At 36.9% G+C, this 23,409-nt stretch overlaps 1 protein-coding gene across 3 annotated transcripts in view; it reads right to left on the bottom strand.

Annotated features, from left to right (window-relative positions):
* The window catches only part of col15a1a (collagen, type XV, alpha 1a), an 81,583-nt gene that overhangs the window by 13,362 nt on the left and 44,812 nt on the right, over positions 1–23,409 (bottom strand). Inside the window, exons 6-31 of one of the 3 annotated variants that reach the window (XM_034305399.2) lie at positions 22,590–22,713; positions 22,159–22,199; positions 21,747–21,950; positions 21,102–21,128; positions 20,106–20,168; positions 19,893–19,970; positions 19,427–19,483; positions 19,137–19,277; positions 18,304–18,456; positions 15,415–15,468; positions 15,280–15,315; positions 14,343–14,474; positions 13,881–13,946; positions 13,730–13,765; positions 13,372–13,413; positions 11,504–11,557; positions 10,320–10,355; positions 10,151–10,234; positions 10,000–10,065; positions 7,945–8,007; positions 5,288–5,377; positions 4,570–4,605; positions 4,153–4,206; positions 3,932–3,988; positions 2,429–2,488; positions 2,282–2,323 (exon numbers count right to left, since the gene is read on the bottom strand). In XM_034305399.2, coding sequence (XP_034161290.2) covers positions 2,282–2,323; positions 2,429–2,488; positions 3,932–3,988; positions 4,153–4,206; positions 4,570–4,605; positions 5,288–5,377; positions 7,945–8,007; positions 10,000–10,065; positions 10,151–10,234; positions 10,320–10,355; positions 11,504–11,557; positions 13,372–13,413; positions 13,730–13,765; positions 13,881–13,946; positions 14,343–14,474; positions 15,280–15,315; positions 15,415–15,468; positions 18,304–18,456; positions 19,137–19,277; positions 19,427–19,483; positions 19,893–19,970; positions 20,106–20,168; positions 21,102–21,128; positions 21,747–21,950; positions 22,159–22,199; positions 22,590–22,713 — 1,896 coding nt within the window. The remainder of the gene's footprint in view (positions 1–2,281; positions 2,324–2,428; positions 2,489–3,931; positions 3,989–4,152; positions 4,207–4,569; positions 4,606–5,287; positions 5,378–7,944; positions 8,008–9,999; positions 10,066–10,150; positions 10,235–10,319; positions 10,356–11,503; positions 11,558–13,371; positions 13,414–13,729; positions 13,766–13,880; positions 13,947–14,342; positions 14,475–15,279; positions 15,316–15,414; positions 15,469–18,303; positions 18,457–19,136; positions 19,278–19,426; positions 19,484–19,892; positions 19,971–20,105; positions 20,169–21,101; positions 21,129–21,746; positions 21,951–22,158; positions 22,200–22,589; positions 22,714–23,409) is intronic. The other 2 variants (XM_034305402.2, XM_034305405.2) reach the window with 2 other exon arrangements.

Genomic DNA, 23,409 nt, shown 5'->3' with positions numbered 1-23,409 from the left:
GCTGAGATGCTTTTCTGCTCACCACGGTTGTAAAGAGTATTTGAGTTACTATATCCTTATTGGCAGCTTGAACCAATCTGGCCATTTTCCTCTGACCTCTCTTACCAACAAGGTGTTTCCACCCACAGAACTGTCAATCACTCAATGTTTTTTGTTTTTTGCACTATTTTGTGTAAACTTATCAGTTTACACAAAGACCAGGACATCATCAGTTTCTGAAATACTCAAACCAACCAGGAGATCATCAGACCATGAGATCATCGGTTTCTGAAATACTCAAACCAACCCATGCCACAATCAAAGTCACAGAGATCACACTTTTTATTCATTCTGATGTTTGATGTGAACATTAACAGAAGCTCTTGACCTGTATCTGTATGAATTTTAGCATGGTGCTGCTGCCACTTGACTGGCTGATTAGATAACTGCATGAATATGCAAGTGTATAGGTGTTCCTAATAAAGTGGAAGGTGAGTGTATATACTCATTTTAGTGGATGCCTCTCTATTCTGAATTGATTGTTGAAATAATTTAATAAGTCAATACACTCTATAAATTCTAATTTAATATTAATCTTCTAATTTTTATGGAGGTAGTACTTTAGCTGTACTGGACCGCATTACATACAGAAGAAACAGCAAATTAGAAGTCACATTAATCACAAGCATTTGAAATTTCCACTTCTTCCACTTCCACTTCTTGTCTATGGAACAAGAGCACATATAATATTCAGAGTTTAGTTAATATGTTTGTTTTTTAAAGGAATAATGTCATGATCACAATCAGTTAGTTCATCAAAAAAATGTGCAGCAAACATATACCATGTTTATCTGTCATGCAACATGCTCATTACTGATTCATTTCAGGTTTTTGAGGGTTTTCAGTTCTGTGCAAGTTCAATGATTGACTGAACTTGGGCACAAATTTGCATTTCAAACCACTTATTAGACAAGGAGAGCCACATTATTATATCAACTTCGAATGGCTAACGCAAGGAAAAGCCTAAGACGTAGGGTCCTTCAGGACTTTGCTTTAGATTGTGAGCTATAAAGAATAGCTCAAATTTAATTTCATGTCAGTTAAATCACTCACTCCAGGCTTTACACAGTTCTTAGACATTGCCCATAAAGCAAATGACTTGTTTTCACAATCAAGCTGAACTTTTGAACTCACACAGACAGATTTCAGATGTTCTACAAGGCCAGTGTTCTGTAGGTTTGCCTTCCAATCAAGCAGGAGCAGAACCTGATTCACTTCATTTAACAGTTTGTTTCTTATTCGTTAAATGCCTTTATATTAGATATATCAGGTGTGTTCCAGCTTGGCTAAAATAAAAACCTTCAGCTACACTGGCTTTTTGTGGATAAGACACCTCTGATCTACAAGTACTTCAAGTTGTAAAACTTCATGCGATTGTATGAAGCAGGGTAGATGAAGGACAAAGGACAAACAATATGGTGTTTTGCCAAAATGGAGAAATGAGCTAAAACAAACTAAAGAAATACTCCAGTTTTTTTTAAAAAAAAAAAAACCTCTAATCTCTACCTAGTGTGATTACCATAGACAATAATTTCAATCCATTTCCCTGTACTTAAAATGCACTCAAAAGTTTCTGTTAATGGAAGTTTAAGGGCTGTTTTTGACCTTTTATATATGATATGTGACTAGATTACACAATTTTAAAACTATGCTCTGTACTACATACTCAGTAACTGTAAATGTCTTAGAATGTGACAGATATGACAAAATGTTTTATCAAAACTGTTTTTATGTAGTTTTGTCAACACTGGAACAATACAGTAAAAAGCATTTCCAGCTATTTACATCAGACTCAATTTATTTAACCTGCGAAAGGATGAATAATACAGTCTTAGAGCTTAATTTAAGCTCTAAGACTGTATTATTGAAGAATTTGTAAAAAAATTCTACAAAAATTTGCACTTCATGGTAATACTGCCCAGTAACTGCCCTTAGACTTCCATTATAAGTTTCGTAAAATAGTTTTTCTGTTCTTTTCTCATTACTGTATAACGTGATGTTTAAATCGTGATTGTTATAGTAATCATACATGCACTACAGTTCAAACAGATAGAAATTTTGTTGAAAAACACTGGATTATTCCTTTAATCCGGATTATCGTACATTTAACTTCATTGATTCGGTGAAGTTATACTAGACTATTTTGACAAAAGCACCACAGATCAGGCCTGAGACACACAGCGAGCATGAAACAGACTCTGGGGTTGAGTCTGAATGCCAGCGCATGACCCACGTCACTTACAGATGTTTTACAGTGGGGCCGGGGAGGAATCGGGAACACTGTCTATAAACATGTGAAGGTAAAGCAGACACGGTGAGTCACTGAGTTACATTTCAATATGAGCAAGAAAAAAGGGAGAAGCAGAAAGTGGGAAGAGGTTACACTTACTCCTTTGGGACAGTTGAAGATTCCAGGACGTCCAGGTGGGCCGGGGGGACCAGGTGGGCCCTTTCACAGACGGAGGATGGAGGAAGAGAGGTTGAGGGATGGATAGATAAACAAAGCAGATAAATTGTAAATTGATAGCGAGAGAGACACAGAGAGAAAAAGACGAACAGACAGACAGACAGACAGAGAGTGAGAGAGACACAGAGAGAGAGAGAGAGAGAGAGAGAGAGAGACAGACAGAGAGAGAGAGAGAGAATAGAGCAAAATTATTATTAGAAATTAAACCACTAAAAATTAAGATTTCATATCCTAGTCAAACTATAAATTACAGAATTATTATGCAATCACTAAAATAAAGCAAGAGTAAAGTTTTTTTCAAGGTATGCAGATATTTTTAGTTATTAAAAATAAATGATTAACCATTTGCCAAATTTAAGTCTGGCAAGAACAGGATTTATAAAAACAGAACTATGGATATAAATAATTTAATGAACTCAAAAATATCTTCAAATATGATGCCTTTAATATTACTGCTACTACTAACTAATAACTAATAACTAACTAACTAACTATGCTAATTACATGGACATGTGCTACAACTACATTGTAAACAGTTATGTTTACAGGCTGTTTTCTATGCTCGTGTGATGATATGCTGTTGTAGAGTTGCTTTTCATGCCCTTAGAGTGCAAGAACTCCTTTAGGAGCAGATAAATGTTGTAAGTGGCATAATTACAACTCAGTACGAAAAGCCTAAGAAACCTCAAACATTTCTTCAGTTTCCTAGCGTGCAGCAGCCATTACATCTCTCTGACAGGGTCACTGCTCCAGCTTTATGGGGAAAACGATGGGACAGAGTATGAAAACCAGACGCAGTTTTTCATAAATCCCAAAATACTGTCAACACTCAGATAAGCTTTCGGGACTGAAAGAGAACCTTTGATGTCACTCCGTGTGTGTGTGTGTGTGTGTGAATCACAGAATTAATAACATCCTTCATGAAAATGAGCAAAAAATGAATAGATTAAGTGAAAAACATATGCAGTGATTGGCATCTTGAGCTTAAATATATGGGGACGCTTTTATTTCTATAGTTTTATTTTAATGCAATATTTTTCGTCACAGAGAATTTTATTGAGTAGTGCATTTGTTCTGCAGAATACTAGTTTCAAAATTATGAGCATGTCCACAATCAATATTTGCTGAAAACTTACCTGGACAGAAAAAAACAAACAAACAAACAAAAAAAAACTTCAGCAAATCTTCGTGGCAAATGTTTAACTGTTCTAGACTTTTAAAAATTATGGCCCCAATTAGCTTAAGCGCAACTTTAAAAATTATTATTAGTAAATGTTTTGCGTATCCATTGCATTGCACGTGAGCAAACACCTTTTTGTCTTGAGCACTTTAGTGTTCCCCATGGTGAGGGAAGACAAAGTGATTTAACATTCACTAGAAGGGTGCCAATAATTCTGCAGTTGACTGTATGTGAGTGTTACATACCGGTAATCCAGTTGAGTCTCCCTTTTCTCCCTTGCGTCCATTCAGACCAGGACGACCCTGCAACAAGACACAGAAGAGGTCTAAATATTAATGTGCAAACCATATTAGCCCCAGTCACAATATTTGACCATATTTGGATGCAAAACATCTGCATTAAACACAGACAGCCCAAGCAAATATGCTGGATTTGCATGGCAGAATGTTAACTTATGTTAACTTACTGGGCGGCCAGGAAATCCAAATTCCCCTTTGGGTCCACTTGGTCCAACTGGGCCCTGTTTGATAAAGCCAAATACAGAAAAAAGATGACCTTGAGGCACGACTGTGTTCCAATCAATACTGCAGCCTTTATAACAGGTGCACAGACAAATGAAGTCAAGCTGTAAGAAGTGGAACGTGCCAGAAAAAAAAGGAAAACTGTTCCACTTGGGCTATTGCAGTACAGGCAACTCTGGCCTCACAACATTTTCCAAAACACTTTGAACAGAAGCAGCTGTAGCCGTACAACAAAGGCATGAGGAAGAAAACAGAAACTCGCTTCAAACTAGAGTGTGATAAACAAAATAATTGCAGCTCAAATGGCCAAAAAACAATATTATATATGTGTTAAAATATCACTGTAGTGTCTTTGCACTCACCAGTACACCAGGCAGTCCAGGAACACCCCTGTCACCCTAAAAAGACAATACATGTTAACATTTTCGGATAATGAATGACCATATAACAAAATCTGCAGAGAGTTAGCCAAAGGAAATTGTCATTAAACTCAATAACATGCCCACTTGTACATAATACCATTGCAACAGTAATGAATCCAAGCTATGGAAACCACACAAATTAGTACTGGAAGCAACAACATACTGAAATATTTGTAGAAATAAATCCATGCATAAAGTTGCTGTCGCTTTTGTCCAAATAAATCAATGTGAAATCCAATTTTTAAACTATTTTTAAACTGCTCGCTGTCATTAATCTATTCTTCAGTGGTGATCTTAAACCAAAGTCATGAGCAACATTGCTAATTTTGTATTATAATACACGTAAGTAAGCAAGTCAATAAATATTTGTTAGGCTCCATCTATCAGTAATTTAAAAAAATCAGTTAAAAATATATATTTTCACTTTAGTATTATAAATGCTTGTTGTTTGCCTTATTTTTATTGCCACATTACTATGAAAATCAAATGACGTTTTAAATGACGTTAATAATTTTACTTTTATTCTGCTATTTTCAACGCTATTATTTGTTGCATTTTTATTATGCAATTTTATAATTGACTACCTTTCCTTCTTTCTCTCTTGACTACCTTTCTTTCTTTGCAGCTACATAGATAAAGTTTATTAAACAGAAGGCACCTTGAGTCCTTTTGGTCCCTGAGGCCCAGGCACTACAGACAACAGCGATCCATCTGCACCAATAGTGATCCCTGGTTCTCCTTTCTCACCCTATATGCACGCACACACACATATATGCACACATGAACATATACAGACATCTATGCACATAAAAAAGCAGCCAAAAAACAAATAAAAACAAGTCCACATACATTTACACATAAAGTCCTATGAAAAGTTCTATCACTTTGGAAATGATCTGGATTTCTACATGAATTTGCCATGAGTCATTAAGGTATGATATAAATCTGATTTAATGAAATAGACTTATTGAATAAACAACACACACAATATTTTTATGGTGATGTTCCTTCATTGAACAATGTTTTAGAAATTCAATGCGCTACTGTAAAATGTACATATGTGACGGCATCTAATTCACATAGAATTGAGAAAATCTCAATTCAAATGTTACTTGTCGCGCTGTTGCTTGGTGCTATTGCTGAAATCACGGCTCTGCGTTAGGGATGTAAATAGAAAATGAATGTCGCTTGCCGCTTTGTTGATTGCTAGTGTGAACATAGGGTTAAAGTAGACTAAAAGCCCCTAGCTGTCCAATGAACCCTTAACAAACCTTTTTATTTTTACCACTGAAGAGAAGAAAAGAGATTCTAATCAATGTATATATACATATATATATATATATATATATATATATATATATATATATATATATATATATATATATATATACATATATACACACAAAGGTCTTAGGCACATGCAAAGAAATGCTGTAGAGCAAAGATGCTCATTATTCAAAAAATAATGAAATTAAATGTTTCTACATTAAAAAATACTATAAAGTGCAGTAAACAGTAATAAATGAAACAAAGTCAATATTTGGTGTGACGATCCTTTGCTTTTAAAAAAAAAAAAATAGTCTCAGGTACAGTGTGTGCAGTTTTATAAGGAAATGAGCTGTAAGTGTTACTGAGCATCTTGCAGAAGCAGCCACAGTTCTTCTGGAGACTTTGACTGTCGCACTTGCTTCTTATTTTTGCAGCAAAACCCAGCAGCCTTCATTATGTTTTTATCTGAAAAGTGTCTTTTATGTAGTATGCTGCTTTCTTTACTGACATACAAACATTTTTCTGTAACATTTAATTTTGTGCTGGAAAACTAATGTTTGGAAATCTAAAATGTTTTTGTACTGAATCAATAATGTAGAAGTCATAAGATAAAAATCTATAACAAAGTTTGTACTAAAAAAATTAGGGTGCCTTTTGCACAGTATTGTATATAAATATTTAGACATGTTTTTTCAAAATCGAAGTTGTCTGACTCAAGTGAAAACTCATGATAATTCCCATATGTCATTGTTCAGTACATTTGGTAGAAGGCTAATTAATTTCAGTGCAGCTGTTTAGTATATATTACAGGTCACCTGGCAATGGAAACATGAAATAAAATGTGGGCTCATGGTTTTGTTATCACACTGTGCTGTATCACACTGTCCATTGAAAAGAAAGTGCCAAATGACATAAAGCATATGAGAGAATAAGAATTAGTTCAAGCACCGGACGACTAAAATGCTGTAGCGTGATTTAAAGAGGCCTTTCAAGCAAGGCATGACAAATTATACCTGAACTGATAGAGTTCGCAATAGAGGAATGAGTGAAAATACCTCCTAACCTTTGGGCAGGACTGATCGGCAGCTACAGAAAGCAGATGGTTGAGATTACTGCCAGTAAAAGAGGTTTTACTTGTTACTATATATAAGGATTCACATACTTTCCCCATCAATCATCCTATTTGAGAGTTCAAATAATTTCCTAAATAAAGATCGGGCACTACACACTGTTGTTTGTGTTGTTTACTAAAAAATTTACTATTATGACTTTTCAAAGATCAGACCACAATTTCCTAAATAAAGATTGAGCACTACAAACTATTGTTTATTTGTGTTGTTTACTAAAAAATTTACCATTATGACTTTTCAAAGATCAGACCACAATTTATGAGGCATTTATACTGAAATCCAGATCATTACAAAGAAACCCATGAAGTATTTTTCACAAACAAGTACCAAATATATACGCAAGCAAATGTGGGTAATGTGTAGTATAACAGTGCATTGCAGGGTGAAAATACACCCCCACACACACATGCACGTGCACACGTGCACTCACACACTCACGCTCTCACTTACAGGTTAATGTAAACCATATGCCAAAGAAAGCACCCGAGGACCTTTTAAAAGAGTTTAGTGTAGGATAACAATCTGATGCTGTTTTCTGAGTAGGTCTGGACTGAGTTTGTTGGGGTATTGTGTGTGTGTGTCTGTGTGTGTGTGTGCGTGTGTATACACGTGTGTTTGTGCTTGTGTGTGTGTGTGTGTCTGTCTGTCTGTCTGGTAGTGATTAAACTCTTACACATCAATGCTTTGTACTTGCCAGAAACTCAATATGGAGACACTCTTTAATCTTGAATTGAGTGCGTCACTTCTCTGATTAAAATTTAACACATATAGACTGCTATATAGAGTGACCTTTTAGCACATCTATGTCAGAAATGGATTGCATGACGAAAATAATGGTTCTGGTTTCCAAAAAGCTCAGATATGAAGGATTGCATTAATGAAAGACTGCCTGACTTTTCCTCATCATCAACCTTACCTTTAACCCTGGGGGGCCCTGGACTCCTGGGATGCCGCGGTCACCCTTTGGACCTCTTGGCCCCTGAAAAAAATTAAATACAAAATGAAAAAGGTTAAAAGGACTGTTTAAAGTCCATCAGTTACCAATAAAGATTCCAATTTACAGAAATAGGCAGCAAATATCCATGTTTGCATCCATGTTTGATTAAAAGAAAAGTGAAAATTCGAAACATATGTAATAGACAGTGTGCAGAAAATACTATAGGTTAAAATACGGTATAAAAATGGAAAACTAAACTCATGAACGATTTGAACTCCTATGAAGTAAACAAGAGTAAAATAATAATAACAAAATAAACTCACTAATTATTTAAAAGCAAATGTATGTTTAAGTCTCTGTGAAAGAGTAGTTACTACAGAAATGATAAGATATCAGAATGAGTGCATTAGTATAAACCTGTGATTTGCTTTGCAGCCTGAACTACTTTTACAGCTGCTGCTCTAGAAAATGAATCAATACCTTCTGACCAATCAGATTAGAGAAATCACACAGAACGCTCTGTGGCATAAATTATTTTAAGAAACAGGGATCACTGTATATACATTTTTGTATGTATACTGTACATTTAGCCTAAACCTCATTCTCTCATTAATTTCCAGATACTATTCTACATAAATACTGTAACTGAGCAGAAAAGTTGAAAAGACAGTTTTCAGCTTGTTTTTTTTTTTCTGCATAAAGCCCAGCTGGATCTATTATCTTCAATCACAGGCTTTGTATCTGATCTCTTAAAAGAGTTTTAAACATAAAGTTAAACTTTATAGATGTGAGACTCAGACTGTGCAGACTGCTCCTCTGAAATACAGCAACAGAGGATATTTTCCTCAGTGTGAAATTGGAGGCTTTGAGCTTTTTACACAAGGGAAGAGAAGACTGTGTCTAGGTCAAATGCAGACTGGAAACCCAAACTGATTAGATTTAATGATGTTCTCCAGTTTTTTTAATCCTCCTTGTTTTGCTTCACACTTTGTCCATGCAGCAGAGCTTGGTAGGAAGTCATCACTAATGCATTAAGATCATTAGGAGCAACATTTACTGTTATACAAACTCTTTTCACACACAAGATCACTCAGGATTAAGGAAAGTGTTTTTCTCCTCACAAGTTAACACAGACTCACTGAGTGGTTTTGCTAATAGTCACAAAAATACTGAACGGAATAAGAACCAAGTCAGACAGGAGTTCGGCTACAAGGTAAATCACAGGTTCTTCTTATAATCTGTATATTATTGTTTCTATAGTAACAGCTTAAACAGCGACTTGTGTAGCAAACACTCCAGTGTGTAGTTGTTGATATGGTTAAGTTTTCTGTGAGTTTATTTAGCATTTTTGGAAGGAGTCTCCAGTGTCAGTGCTTTTGTAACAGTCAGAGGTAAAGCTGTAACTTTAAAGGAGCATTGAAAGCCAGGTTATAACAATATAAACACCCAAAATGTGGCTGATAATGATTTATGAGAATGTTCAAGAGTGCCTTTGCTGTCTATTATTCTTTGTAATAAGCTCCTATGAGCTATAAGCTAATCAGAAAGTCTTCAGGACAGGCGAGGTTATACTTTTGGTTATTGGTAACATGACTAGCTGCAGGTTTCTCGAGAAAAGAAAGGCTGGTGAGGGTTGTAACTATTATAACATAATAATAATAATTATTTGTTTTGCAGACTTTTCACAACATTAAACGTAACTATAAACAGATAAATTGCATGTGTTGTTTTTTTAAGGAATAAAATAAGCATTGTTAGCACATGGCTGTGGTATAAGAGGAATAAATCACTTCAGTGCTTCAGTGACTTTGCTTCATATTGGGATAACCACCCCATTCTTGATTATTTTCCTATAATATCTTGTGCAAAAAGTGTTTTATTCCTTACATATGGTCTATATTTCTCACTTTATACATGTGACACTACAGAATTGACACTAGCCTGCTATTATATGATTATTATACCACATTATTATGTGTCAGGATTAGAAAACTACATTTGAATAACCCCTTGAGAGGTCGGAAATGTACTCACCAAAGGACCTTGAGGTTCAAAAAGCCCTGTGAAGTTGTAAAGGCCCTCAGTATCGTTCAGCAATAACTGGTAAGTGGATAATAAGATAAACAATAAGCAATTTTTCAATGGAAGTTAAAATCTAGATACATGTTAAAATGAATGAACTCACATCCTGAAGGTTGATGACAGGTCCTGGTGGTCCAGGCGGCCCTGGTGGACCAGGAAGACTGACTCCATCTAGACCTCTTTCTCCCTAAACACGTGTGAGTTTACACATTTATAGTTGAAATACAGCAGGGAGAAGTATACAGTAAGAATCAGACTGTTTGGGAACATACCTTCTGCCCCATTTCCCCTTTCTCTCCTTTTTCTCCCTGGAGTAAAACAAAAAACAGGAAAGAAAGAAAGCATATACAAATACGTAACGTATATAGCACAGCATAACTTTTGAAAGCAGATAAAACTAGAGTATTAATTGAATTTAAAATCATAGAGAGAATGAAAGCTCTGAAATTCGAAAGGGTGTCATAATTACCACAGACTGCTGCTTTATTGCTTTTTTGTACCATTTCTATTTGAAGAATTGCTTAAGCAACAACCATAATATACTCTCAGCAGCCACTTTAATAGGAACCCCTGTACACCTATTCATTCAAGCAATTATACAATCAGCCGTTGTGGCGGCATTGCAATGCATAAACTCATGCAGATACAGGTCAAGAGCTTCAGTTAATGTTCACATCAAACATCAGAATGGGGAAAAAGTGTGATCTCAGTAACTTTGAGAAAAAAAAAATCCAGTAAGTGACAGTTCTGTGGGCACAAATGGCTTGTTGATGAGAGAGCTCAGAGGAGACTGGCTCAATCTGGCTTACAGTAACTCAAATATCCACTCTTTACAAGCATGGGGAGCAAAAAAGCATCTCCAAACACACAACACATCAAATATTGAGGTGGATGGGCTACAACAGCAGAAGACCACACCAGGATCCAATCCTGCCAGCCAAGAACAGGAATCTGAGGCTACATTGGGCACAGACTCACCTAAACTAGACAGCTGAAGCTTGGAAAAATGACGCTTGGTATTGTTCCAACTTTCAACTGTCCAGTTTCGAAGTGTTTCTGCCCACAGAACTGCTGATCACTGGATGTTTTTTGCATCATTCTGTGTAAACTTTATTGTGTGTGAAAGGAGATCACAGGAGATCTGCAGATCTCCATTCTAATATTTGATGTGAAAATTAACCGAAGCTCTTTACCTGTATCTGCATGATTTTATGTATTTCGCTGCTACACATGATTGCTGATTGGATAACTGCATGAACGAGCAGGTACACAGGTGTTCTTAAGTGAAAGTTGAGTGTAATACCAATATCTAATATTCTAATATCACTGCTCAAGCATTTCTAATATTTCTAGCAAATTTTATGCATCCTGTGCACCGAAAGTCAAAGACAAGTGAAAACGATGCTGTAAATGTTATGTTTTTATAAGGTTTTCTTATGGATCAGGAATTACTGACATTTCTTCCAGGTAGTCCAGGTTTCCCTTCAGGTCCTGCAGGACCAGGCTCCCCCTAGAGGAGTACATGAGAAATAATGATCAGAAAATCATTCCTTCTAACAGCAATCTTATGTCTAATTTAAAATAGTGGAATAAATATTCAGATTATTTATACATGCACAAAAATATTCCGCTAAAACATTGCTAAATCAATGATAAAGTGGTGTCACGTGTGTATGTCTTATGTGCATTGAACCAAAACCCTTTAACTGCGCTCTTCTCTATTGTGAAATATTTCAGTGCAAATTTACACACAGGCTTTTTTTTCTATTAAGTGACGCATTTGGACACTAAAATGTACCAATATAGCTGAAGTGGCACCATGCAAAACAAAAGCAATGTAAATCAGAAACCAACAGATGTTGATTTTAAATCAAGATCTTGATCTTGATTTGCAAATATAAGCTTCAACTGCATAATGAATACAAAGGAAGGGATAAATATGAGTGGTGAGTTGTTCTGACCGCAGCAGATGTGCTGTTTAACCATTTTTTTTGCACAGTAGGGATTATTAGGTAAATTAAATCCTAATGAGAAGCAAATGGGTGGGAACTGCAGGCTTCCTTTGGCAATGAGGAACAGGAAACTGTGGGCCTCATTTATCAAATATCTTCATGTGAGCGCAGTCTATGTTTGAGCACAAAAAAGAGACAAATGATAATCTCAAGTGGAATTTAGCAATCATAAATCACAGATGGTCCTATCATCTGCAGATAATAAAATACTGAGTTGGCTGAGTTATGACAAAAAAAGAGAAAGTGAAATCCTTTGCCTTAAAAAAAAATGGGACTATCTAGCCAAGTTAGGAAATTGAGGTTTCCAGGTTCATAAATACAAGGTTCTGTCTGACATTTTGGTCAAAAATGAGTTAACCACGTATACTTCATTACTGGGTGATATTTCATTCTCATTTATCATTATTATTATTATTATTATTATTATTGTTATTGGCAAAGTGTTTAGCTATCTGCTGACCAATCATCACCCAAGCCTCAGTATGGTGAGCCTGAGGAGAAAGAAACTTCTAGCTGCAGATGTTTTAAGTATGCTCAATGAGTTTAAGAATTTTATAAAAAACTTACAGCTAATATTCCAGCACTCAATATTTTAGCAACACAAATAATATCAGCATTAAATATTAGCATTAGTTAGCTATGTGCAAGTTCACTCAATAAGCTGATGTGTTTCTCATTAAAGGTTAAAGGTCAGCTAACAGGTTTTCTGTGTGTGTGTGTGTGTGTGTGTTGTTACAAAGTAATGTGTGCGCACACTGATGTATTTCAACATGAATATATTCTAAAATACTTTTAAAAAAGTTACTTAAAAAAGTTAATTGCTGTTTAGGAAAAACATCAGATTCTGAAAGTGATTTTGAAAAACAATTTGGCTTTTAGGTATGAAAAACATTCAGAATAATAAAATTTATTGAAAAGTATATACGTATGTACATAAAGTGTGTATTATTGGGCTTAAAATGTCTTGCTGAGCTTAGTTATTTATTGAGATTGTACGATGATGTAATGAGAAACACACAGAGTGGACCTTGTAAATGCAAACTGTATTTGAATCTACAGAACGTTTCTATCTGTGTTTGACCAGATTTCAAAAATCCCAACTTTCTAATCATTTCAGAATTTTGATAATGTCAATTTAATGTATAATGGTGAGCTGTAAATGTTAAAATCTTGATGCCCTCTGTCTCAGCACTTCACCCAGATACAACCTTATAATACTAAGGTCACAAAACATCTAATAATTATAGTTTTTATAAGTGAAGTTTACTGAATATATGTGTTTGCAATTGTGGTCACATAAACAGGTACGAACCTTCTCTGAGGTACCTGGAAGACCGTTCACACCATCTTTTCCCTGAATCCGAAAAATACAACAGATCCAATGTAGTATTTTAGTTAATGATAGACCTTCACATGTTGATACACTCATACTTTAAGTACTATATGTATGTATTTTTGAGTAACACTGAAAAAAAAAACCCCAAACAACAAAACATACTAACATAATTAATAAGCAAAACATACTATGTGCTATGGGATAGAATAACAAAATGGGTATGAACTCAAAGGTAAAATATTAAAAACAAATTAAACTAATACGATTTGATCACATTAATAATGAATAAAATATAACTCAAATCAGTTAATGTAGTCCTACAAAGGTAACGCACCTGTGGTCCTGGGGGGCCAGGCAAACCAGGAATACCCTGCATGAGAAAAGGGAGACTTGAGTTTGTGAACAAGTATAAATTCATAACCAACTACAAGAAAAATACATGAATATAATTCATCTCGCCACTCTGCTACTGAAAATGCACTTACAGGAGGCCCTCTAGGGAGGAACGGCCCAAAGCCACTGTCTCCACCCACTCCTGAGCCCTCAGAATCCTGCACGCACACACACACACACACACACACACACACACACACTTGTTCATGTGTACTCCAGCTCTATTGTGTATATCAGTCATTCAATAGGATCTTGGGTTGGGAGAATTTAGATGCCATTTTGAAGTTGTTCATGTAACCAACCAGAAACTGCTTGCAGTCAAATGTTTTTCAAATGTGGTTCAGCTATATTCAACACAGAATGATAAATGAGCTCTCATCAGTGTTAGAATTTTGGAGAATCTGCTGTTCTTTGGCTGTGGTGTTCATACCAAAAATGAAGAGTGGTAATGGTGGCCTCTGGTGGATTTCAAATGATATCTTCCACTAAGTAGCTGTATGATCTTGAGATCTGATCCAGATCATAACAAATGTTTCATTGGTCCTGAAACTCACCAGTACGTCAAAACTGAAGCGTGCAGGTGGACCTGGAGGTCCTGGGGGTCCTAGTGGGCCAGGTTCTCCCTTTCGACCTTCTGATCCTGCTGCCCCTGGTACTCCTGGGAGGCCTGGCTGCCCTGAGTCACCCTTATAAAGACAGAAATAAAGAGCATAAGAAAGGAATAAAATACATTTTATACGGAAAAAAAACAACAACAATGGGGTGGTAGCAAGATAACGAAAGTGGAGTAACTGTTACCAAGAGAGTAAAAATTACCAAGAAATGTTTTATTCCTCTTATACCACAGCAATTTGCCAACTATTACATTTTTTATATTTTAAAAGTGTGACATGCCAAATTTTTCTTAGTTTATAGCTACATTGAATCTTGTGGAACATCCGCAATACATCTTCCTATTACCATTTCCTGTTATAACAGCTATAAACATTCATCATAATCAGTCGCTCCCTTACTAGCCTCTAACTTCTAATGTTAATAATACAAAAAATGCAGCTTGTCATATCACCAAGAAACCACAAAATTCTTCACCCTGAAGACTTTCTGGTGTTTGAAAACTTTAGTTACATCTTTACCTCTGACTGTTACAAAGTGCTGACACTGGAGACTCCTTCCATAAATGTTAAACAAATATCTCCTCATTTTAAACTTATTTAAAATCTGTTCATCCGGAGTGTCCACCATACAAGTTCCTGTTTAAGTTGTTACTATAGAAATGATAACTTATTAGAACGAGCAGGTGAATATGAACCTGCAATTTGTCTTGTAGCCAAACTACTGTCAGAGTAGCTGTTATTTTGAAATTAATCAACACCTTCTGACCAATCAGATTTGAGAATTCAACAGTGCTGTGGTATAAAGGAAACTGGATGTGTTAATATGCATTACATAAATATACAGAAATAAAAGCACTATAAAAAAATAAAAAGCTACCTTTTGTCCTGCAGTCCCATGCAATCCAGCTTCACCCTGTTAACAAGTTCACAATAACATTTGAAAATCGTTATATGGAAGTGACAAAGAGAGAGAACAACCAACAGAATATAAATTATTCATTGTATATTTTACCTTCTCCCCTTTCTGGCCCTCTTTTCCTGGTTCACCATCTCTGCCATCAGCACCCTGTTATAGCCATGAAAGTAGAATTATTACTTCTTCCCTGCACTTGCATAACGCCAAAACTCTGGCCTTGACTGAGACTGAAACACGCAGTCCTGAAACATTACGGAGAATTCAGAGAGTGTACTGTTTGTCTATAAATTTATACACTGATATTCATGATTTTTGTCAATCAAAAGACATACGCTTGTATCTGAAGATCTGTACAGGTAGCCAAATGTCTTATTTTCCCTCAGATAACAAATACATACAGTACATACATACATCACTTAGTCTCAGTAGTACAAAGGCACAGTTATTTTAGCAGTTTCATGTCTAGAGCTTCACACTGAAGACTCAACAGGCTTATTATAGGCTGCTGTATATATGTATATATGTAGCTTAAGATAACACAGAGACAGCAATAGCTCAAAAGCAGTGTTAGACCTTTTAGCAGCAGGTTATGAAATAAAAGGGAGATGAGAAAAAAAAGATAGTATTCAAATGTATTCAAATGTTAATTATCATATAATTTCATACTTCCACAAACAAAAAGTAGTTTTAAAAACTAAGTTATTATATTTGTTCTGAATACATTAAGCCTGTGTTTTTCATGGTGGAAGAATGGGAAAATATTATGCTTGAAATGCAGCACATGGTCCTACTGTGAAAAAAAAAATCTAAATATAGGTTATAGCATAAAAAAAAAATAAGATGCATTACAGAATCATTTTATAGTCACACATTGGGACTTTAAATCAAAATCACTGATCAAGTCCTGAGGTGCCCAGACATTAAAATACATGAAATATGTATTTAAAATTCTTGTTTATTCATTGAAGGTTTCATCATCAGTGAAATGATGTTTGCTTCATTTAGCATGGTCAGTAAAGTCTGAGAGAATTTCCAGGCTGAGATTGAATAGTTAGGTGAAGAGTTGATTGGACTCATATTAAAAGGCAGCTTTCCCCCCAATACACAGTGCAGTTTCATGTTCCATGAAAAGTTTCAGTTCCAGGTAAATGGCATCAGTGCAGCACACACACACACACACACACACACACACACCATTTTCCAGGACTATACTATCCTTTAAATATATCTGTTCCCTTAGTCCACGTGATTAAACTAGAATTAAAATACATTTCTTTTCACTCCCTCCCATTGAAGTTGAGAGAGATAAACCATTCAGCAAGGAATACTTTAATTTTTGGTCGATATTTTGTTCTTCTTAACATGTAGCACAACACAGAGCATTTAAAGCACATTTAATAGTAATTATTCTGGTAAAATCCACTTCACAATCACACAAACACTCTTTCATAAATAATCGGGATACACAATTTCTGACAAGTAATGGCAAAATTCCACTTGAGCAAAGAAACACGTTCGCCATCCTCAGATATGTCACAACCAAATAAGGTTTTGAATGAAAATCTGACACACTCAAACATGAAGGGAGGATTTTCCCAAATCTCTGGCCAGGTTTTGGAGGGAAAATGTCAAAACTGTGTACCTATTCAAAAGAAGTACCGCCTGTATGCCTGAAGGACAGACCACACAACAGGAAAGGTTTAATACAAGTACCAAGTACTTTTCTATAGTTACACAGTGCACTGTAAAAAATAAAGTACACTGTACATTATGAAATTACAAATAAAGTGCACTGTACATGTGACACTATGGTAAGATAAAGTTTCACAAAGTCATGAGTTACTAATAAAGCATTCTTCCTGTAAACCTACACATGTACTTTAGTAGAGCCCTTATATCTGAGATAAATATATCAGAACTGAAAGCCAGAAAGTAAGAATTACAGCAACTTTCCCTAAAATTTTATAATGTTTTTTGATCTGCATTTTTTAAGATTATATTTATTGCTGTAAATCAGTGTCTAAGAGATATCAAAGAGCCTGGTTTGGGTTTTCTTTTTGACCAAATCTCTCATTTGAAGGATGGCTTAAATGCTTCCACAAGTATTTGTTATAAACTGTAGATTATACTGTAGCTCATACTCTCATCCAGTGCTTATTACTATTATCCTCAGGCCTATAAACTCCTATTACTGCCATCCAGAGGCAAATAAGCTACTGCTACTCTCAGAAGCTTCATGTTTCTGCTCCAGTACTACAAGTTCCTGTCCAGAGATCCACCAGTTCATGCTCCTATCATTCTGAGCCATACAACTGTATGTACCTGTTCAAGGGACTACAAGTTACTGCTTGTGTCATAAGACCTACAAGTTCTTGTTCCTATCCAGAGGCCTACAAACTCCTGCTACTGACAGAAGCTTCAAGTCTCACAATTATAAGTATATGTTCTGGTCCAGAGACCTACAAGCTTCTGCATCTGTCCATAAGACTACAAATTCCTGCTTCTGTCCAGAGGTCTACTAGTGTCTGCTTCTGTCCAGAGAATGGATTTTCCTAATATAAACTTCTGCTCTTCTCATCTAGAGACCTACAAGATATGTTCAGGGGAGTTCATATTCAAGTGCTCCAAACTCCACCCCCTTACACCACCCTCCACCCTTAACACCACCCTGCACCATAAACTGACTCCAATGATAATTAGTATATTAAGACACTTAGTTCCTGCCAAGGTTTCTTGTTTGTAACTAATCCAAATCTCTCCTACACACACTCGCAAATTCATGCATACACACACAGATCTGCATGCACTTACACACTCATACACACACAGACATTATATATGATTACCTAAGCAGCAAAAGAAAGCAAATGCAGCAGGCCAGAGGCAGAATTATTGCAAGATGCAAGCAGGTGGAACATGTTGAGGGGAAATCCTGCCTTTTGTGGCCCGTGGCTTTAATTTGCCAGCTGGGACCAGACGCTATACCTCAACTAAGTCCAGGTCTGAGCCAAGCTTAAATGCAGACCCAGCATCAATCCCAGACTCAACATCAAATCCAGAACCAGCATCAAATCCAGACCCAGCATCAAATCCAGAACCTGCATCAAATCCAGACCCACTAAACCAGTCCTCAATTACCTGAAACACAGCATGGATCAGCTGATTCAGAGAGTCGTTACACCAAAAATGTAAACATTGGGTGTTCAGCTTTATTTAACCAGCCCGTAAAGTAATGTGTGAAGTGGCAAGACATTCTAGCGCTTTGGCAAGGAAGTGCTCTACCATATCAAATATGAGCATAGGTTCTGCTGTTTCTATTCAGGAATCATATTTCTGGATTCCAGATAGGTCTCTGGAACTGTACTGGAGGAATGAACACCATTCTTCCAAAAGATATTTCTTCAGTTGGTGTTTTGATGATGGTAGTGCTGGTAATGGTAGTGCTGCCTAGCACATCACTCCAAAATTGGGTGTGATTCACTCCAAGATATTGTGATAGGACATAACATATCATTTAGGTCATTTTTATCCTGATGGAAACATTCAGTGAGCCCTTGTGCCCTATGGATGGGGGTATTATCTTCCAGGAAGAGACCACATCCATCAAGATCGAAATGTATCCTCATAGGATAGAAGTGTTCACTCAGGTGATTGATTTTTAGGTGATCGATTTTCAACGAACCTTCCCGTTAAGGAGATGAGTGGGACCAAACCATGCCATCACAATGCCACCTACAGCATAAAAGTACCACCATTTTTTCCTTTAATTTTTCTCCTACCTATAACATTTTCAGAATTTAATGCAAAAGAGTACTTACTGAAATTCCAGGTTTACCCATCTCCCCATCCTTCCCATCTTTCCCTGGAGCCCCTGGAGGTCCCATTGGCCCAGGAGAGAGACCTACAGGGGGGCCAGGAGGACCGGGCTGCCCTGGAGGTCCTGGAGGCCCAGGTGGACCCTGGTAGAGATATATCAAATCCAACTCAACTTTTCAAAATGCCTTGGTACATTTATTATGTATATACATAATACTACACTTTGGACTAGCAAACCACACCCTAACCACATCATCTGACGCAAATACATATTGGGAGAGGATAAACTCACCCTGATCATCTCTGTGTCACTGTCAAAGTCCTCAAATCCTGAACCATCAATGGCATCCTGAATATGCAGAGAGAACATGGGGAGGAGCTTATTTTAAGAAGTGTAACATTGTGGTCATGTAATTAGATAGCCAATTAGAAGTGGCTGTCCAATTTTCTCAAACACTGTTGTTTCTAAATTAATATTTGTCCCCAGCACTAAACTGGAACTACAAGTATTGACAAGTCACATGAACTACTGTTCAATACTTCTTACGATTTTGTAAGATGATTGATTTTAGGCTAAACAATTGTACTCCTTTACAGATACCACTGATGGATAGTACTATCCATCAACTGATGGATAGTAGGTGTTTCATTTTAAGAACATTGCACAGGTCTAAGAGTGAAGATATGCCCTTTTGTTTGGACCCTCTTTCTCCATAGACATGGCTGATACCTGGACTGGGTTAACAGTGTGCACCTACCACATATCGGGGTGTCCCTGATCGTCCTGGTGGTCCCGGAGGCCCAGGAGGTCCAGGCAGACCAACTCCAGGATCACCCTGAAAAACATAAGCTTTCAGTGGAATTGGATTTTCTCAACTATGGTGGTATAAGACTCACAATAAAACTGTCACTACTCAGAGCAATGATCAATAGGCATTAGCAAGTCTACACCATGTATAGAGAATTTGTACCTTTTCTCCCTTTATTCCTAGATCACCAGGTATACCTGGGAACCCTGGAGCTCCAGTTTCTCCCTGCAGAGACAACCAAAGAGAAACATCCATGTAGGTCTAAAAATTACAGAGTTTAAAGAGAGAGAAACACACACGTGGACCCCTTATTCTGAAAGGGAAGAAAAGCAGGTCAGACGCCTGGACTTGGTCTAATCAGGCACACAGGTATGGAGGAAGGTGCAGCTATTAATCCTCAATCAAACCCAGAGAAAGTTCAAAGGCTCAGGGTCCACTACTGAAGGCCTGGACTCAATGGGCCATGCCAAACAATTAATGGGGCGGTTCATTCCATGAAATTTAACCTTTTTTTTTTTTTTTTTTTTTTAGCTCTATTAGCACAGCTTAGCTCTGTTGGACATATGGGAGACACCAGGAAGTTGTTTGAGTAGTCACTGATATGGGCTGAGTGAGCAATAAACTCCAAACTCCAAGAAATGGTAATAACGTCCTCAAAATTACTTGTATTTACTAAAGGTAGGAAAAAGAACTTGAGTGGAAGATTGTTCTCATTCATTACTGCAGTGACTCATTCCTTTACTCATTCATTCATCTTCAGTATCCATTGAAGACGACCTGAAGACGACCTAATCAGGGTCACAGTGGACCCAGAACACTTGACTCAAAGTCGGAATACTTCATGAATGGGATGCCAGTCCATCACAGGGCACCATGAAAAGTCAACAATCCACCTACTCACATGTTTTTGGGAGATGGGAGGAAACCTGAGATCCTGGAAGAGGAAGCCACATGGACACAGGGAGGAAATGCAAAACTTCACACCATAACAGTAAACCAAGCTCGAGATTGAACCAGGGACCCTGAAGCTGTGAGGCAGCAACACTACCCGCTGCACTACCATGTCATGTATCTCATCTCACTGTATCTCATAAATTTGTATCTCATATATTTCAAGCTGAAACATGAGTCAAGAATAAAGGAGAAAATTATACTCACTGGTTCTCCATCTTCTCCACGACTACCCTGAAAAATGAGAGACATCTTTTGTTTGAAATTCTAAATTCAGCAGATGGGCAGATTCCTATTACTAAGATAATATTACCTTTATGACCATATGGCCATTTATGATACATCAAGTCTGAAAGAATCAACTTGATATTGTAGATCTGTCACTGATCAGGTGCAATATGAAATACAGCTGTGTATTATCTACTATGTATGCATGCAGATTTAAATGTTACTAATCATGCAAACTATAAGCTGACGGTAACCAATCCATGGAATTCAGGCATGACCCTAATGCATTGATTTGGATTCATTTGACTTTCAAACCAACAGGATGTTGAGTAACATTGTTTGAGCAGATTAGCCAAGTTTGTTTAACAAAACAAATGATCTAAATGCTCTGAAGTAAGAAATAATTCTCATTATATACTTGCAAAATCTGATGTTGCATGACAATTTCACCATGGTTAAATACGACAATACAGTTACCGCATTTCAGATTTATTATCAAGTCACATTTACAATATGTTTTTACCACAATGGCTTGAACAGGGTCCAGGTAACAGACAATAGTTATCATGTTTTTTATTATGCCCAGAGAAACCAGCTATAATGAAAACACATGGATGTACTTACAGGAAGGCCGTCCTTTCCTGGTGCACCCGTAGGTCCTGGTGGTCCTGGAGGGCCCTGAGCCCCTGGCTCTCCTACCCAAGATGAGATGTCTCCTTTAGGGCCTGATAAGCTCGCTGTGCCTGGGGGTCCTGGAGGGCCAGGAGGTCCAGCAGGTCCACGGTCTCCTTTCTCCCCTTTATGCACCGGCATCATCAGTGGATAATCCTGAGCAAGACCAAATGACAAAATGAGTAATGGACTTGGGATTTAAGCTTCTATTAATTGCCTCAATGGCATGACTGAGTCAGATAAATATATCACCATGTACGGTATTATGTGTTCCACATAAAATGAATGAAGAATGCTACGGTATATGAAAGTATACGTAAATGAATACGATCTTGTTCTTATAGTAATGGAATGTTTTTCTTACATTTCCTTTGTGATATACAGCTTTCTCTGTCCTGCTTGGCTCTGTGCACACAAGTAGAACCAAATAATAATATCATTATTTATCAAAGATGAAGGGAAATCAGTGCAATCACAAATATATGGATTGTTGCTTTTTCAATATGCCCAAATTATACCTGTAAAAGCACTGGAAATAAAATGCGAAATGGACTTTAAATTTATATAAATCAATTTATGTTTATTTAAATAAAAATGTTAACATTAGTATTTGCATTTGAGTAAAGTTTGGAAAATGCTGCCATAAAACTAGGACCAGATGACACAACTAGGAAAACAACTATGTCCAGATGAAATAACTATGAAAACTAAAACTTCAAATATCTACAAACAATAAGAGTTAATTAAATCATTAATGGAGAAAAATAACATCGATCAGCCAGTATAGTCACTCACCTCTCTCAGTAAGCACCATGTCCTGACCTGATGACTCTTCCTCCAAGTCCTCATCATCAAATGGAGCTTCATAGGATGCTTCAGTAGGGGGCGCTCTGACAGGAAGTGTCTGATCTTCATCAGGCTGTAAGCAGAGAACAGTAGTGTAAGTGCTTCTTCACAGAAACCTTTAAGCACAAATTTATCATGCGGTAATGATATAATCTCTGAAATCGAGAAATCGTAGAAATATGAATAGGACAAGTTTAACAACTACATCTTTAATCTCGTTTAAATAAATAACACCTCAAAGCTAACATTTTTAATGTTTTCACTTTCCCAGGGCTTAGGTGATAATGGTAAAGAGTAGCAGGATGCTCAAGGATTGTGTGTGTGTGTGTGTGTGTGTGTGTGTGAGAGAGAGAGAGAGAGAGAGTGTGAGAAAGGGAGAGAGAGTGTGTGTGTATGTGAGAGAAAGAGAGAGAAGGTGAGAGAGAGAGTGTGTGTGTGTGTGTGTGTGTGAGAAAGACAGAGAGAGGGTGAGAGAGAGAGAGAGTGTGTGTGTGTGTATGTATTTGTGTGAGAAAGAGAGAGAGGGTGAGAGAGAGAGTGTGTGTGTGTGTGTGTGTGTGTGTGTGTGTGCATGAGCGAGTGTGTGTTTGTGTGTATTTAGATGTGTGTGTGTGTGTGAGAGAGAGAGAGAGAGAGAGAGAGAGAGATTGTGTGTGTGTGTGTTTATATGTGTGTGTGAGACAGAGAGAGAGAGAGAGAGAGAAAGAGAGTGTGTGTGTGTGTGTGTGTGTGAGAAAGACAGAGAGAGGGTGAGAGAGAGAGAGTGTGT

Source organism: Pangasianodon hypophthalmus, chromosome 1, assembly GCF_027358585.1.
Source record: "Pangasianodon hypophthalmus isolate fPanHyp1 chromosome 1, fPanHyp1.pri, whole genome shotgun sequence".
NCBI classification, from domain to species: domain Eukaryota; kingdom Metazoa; phylum Chordata; class Actinopteri; order Siluriformes; family Pangasiidae; genus Pangasianodon; species Pangasianodon hypophthalmus.
This window is presented reverse-complemented; position numbering and strand designations above follow the sequence as displayed.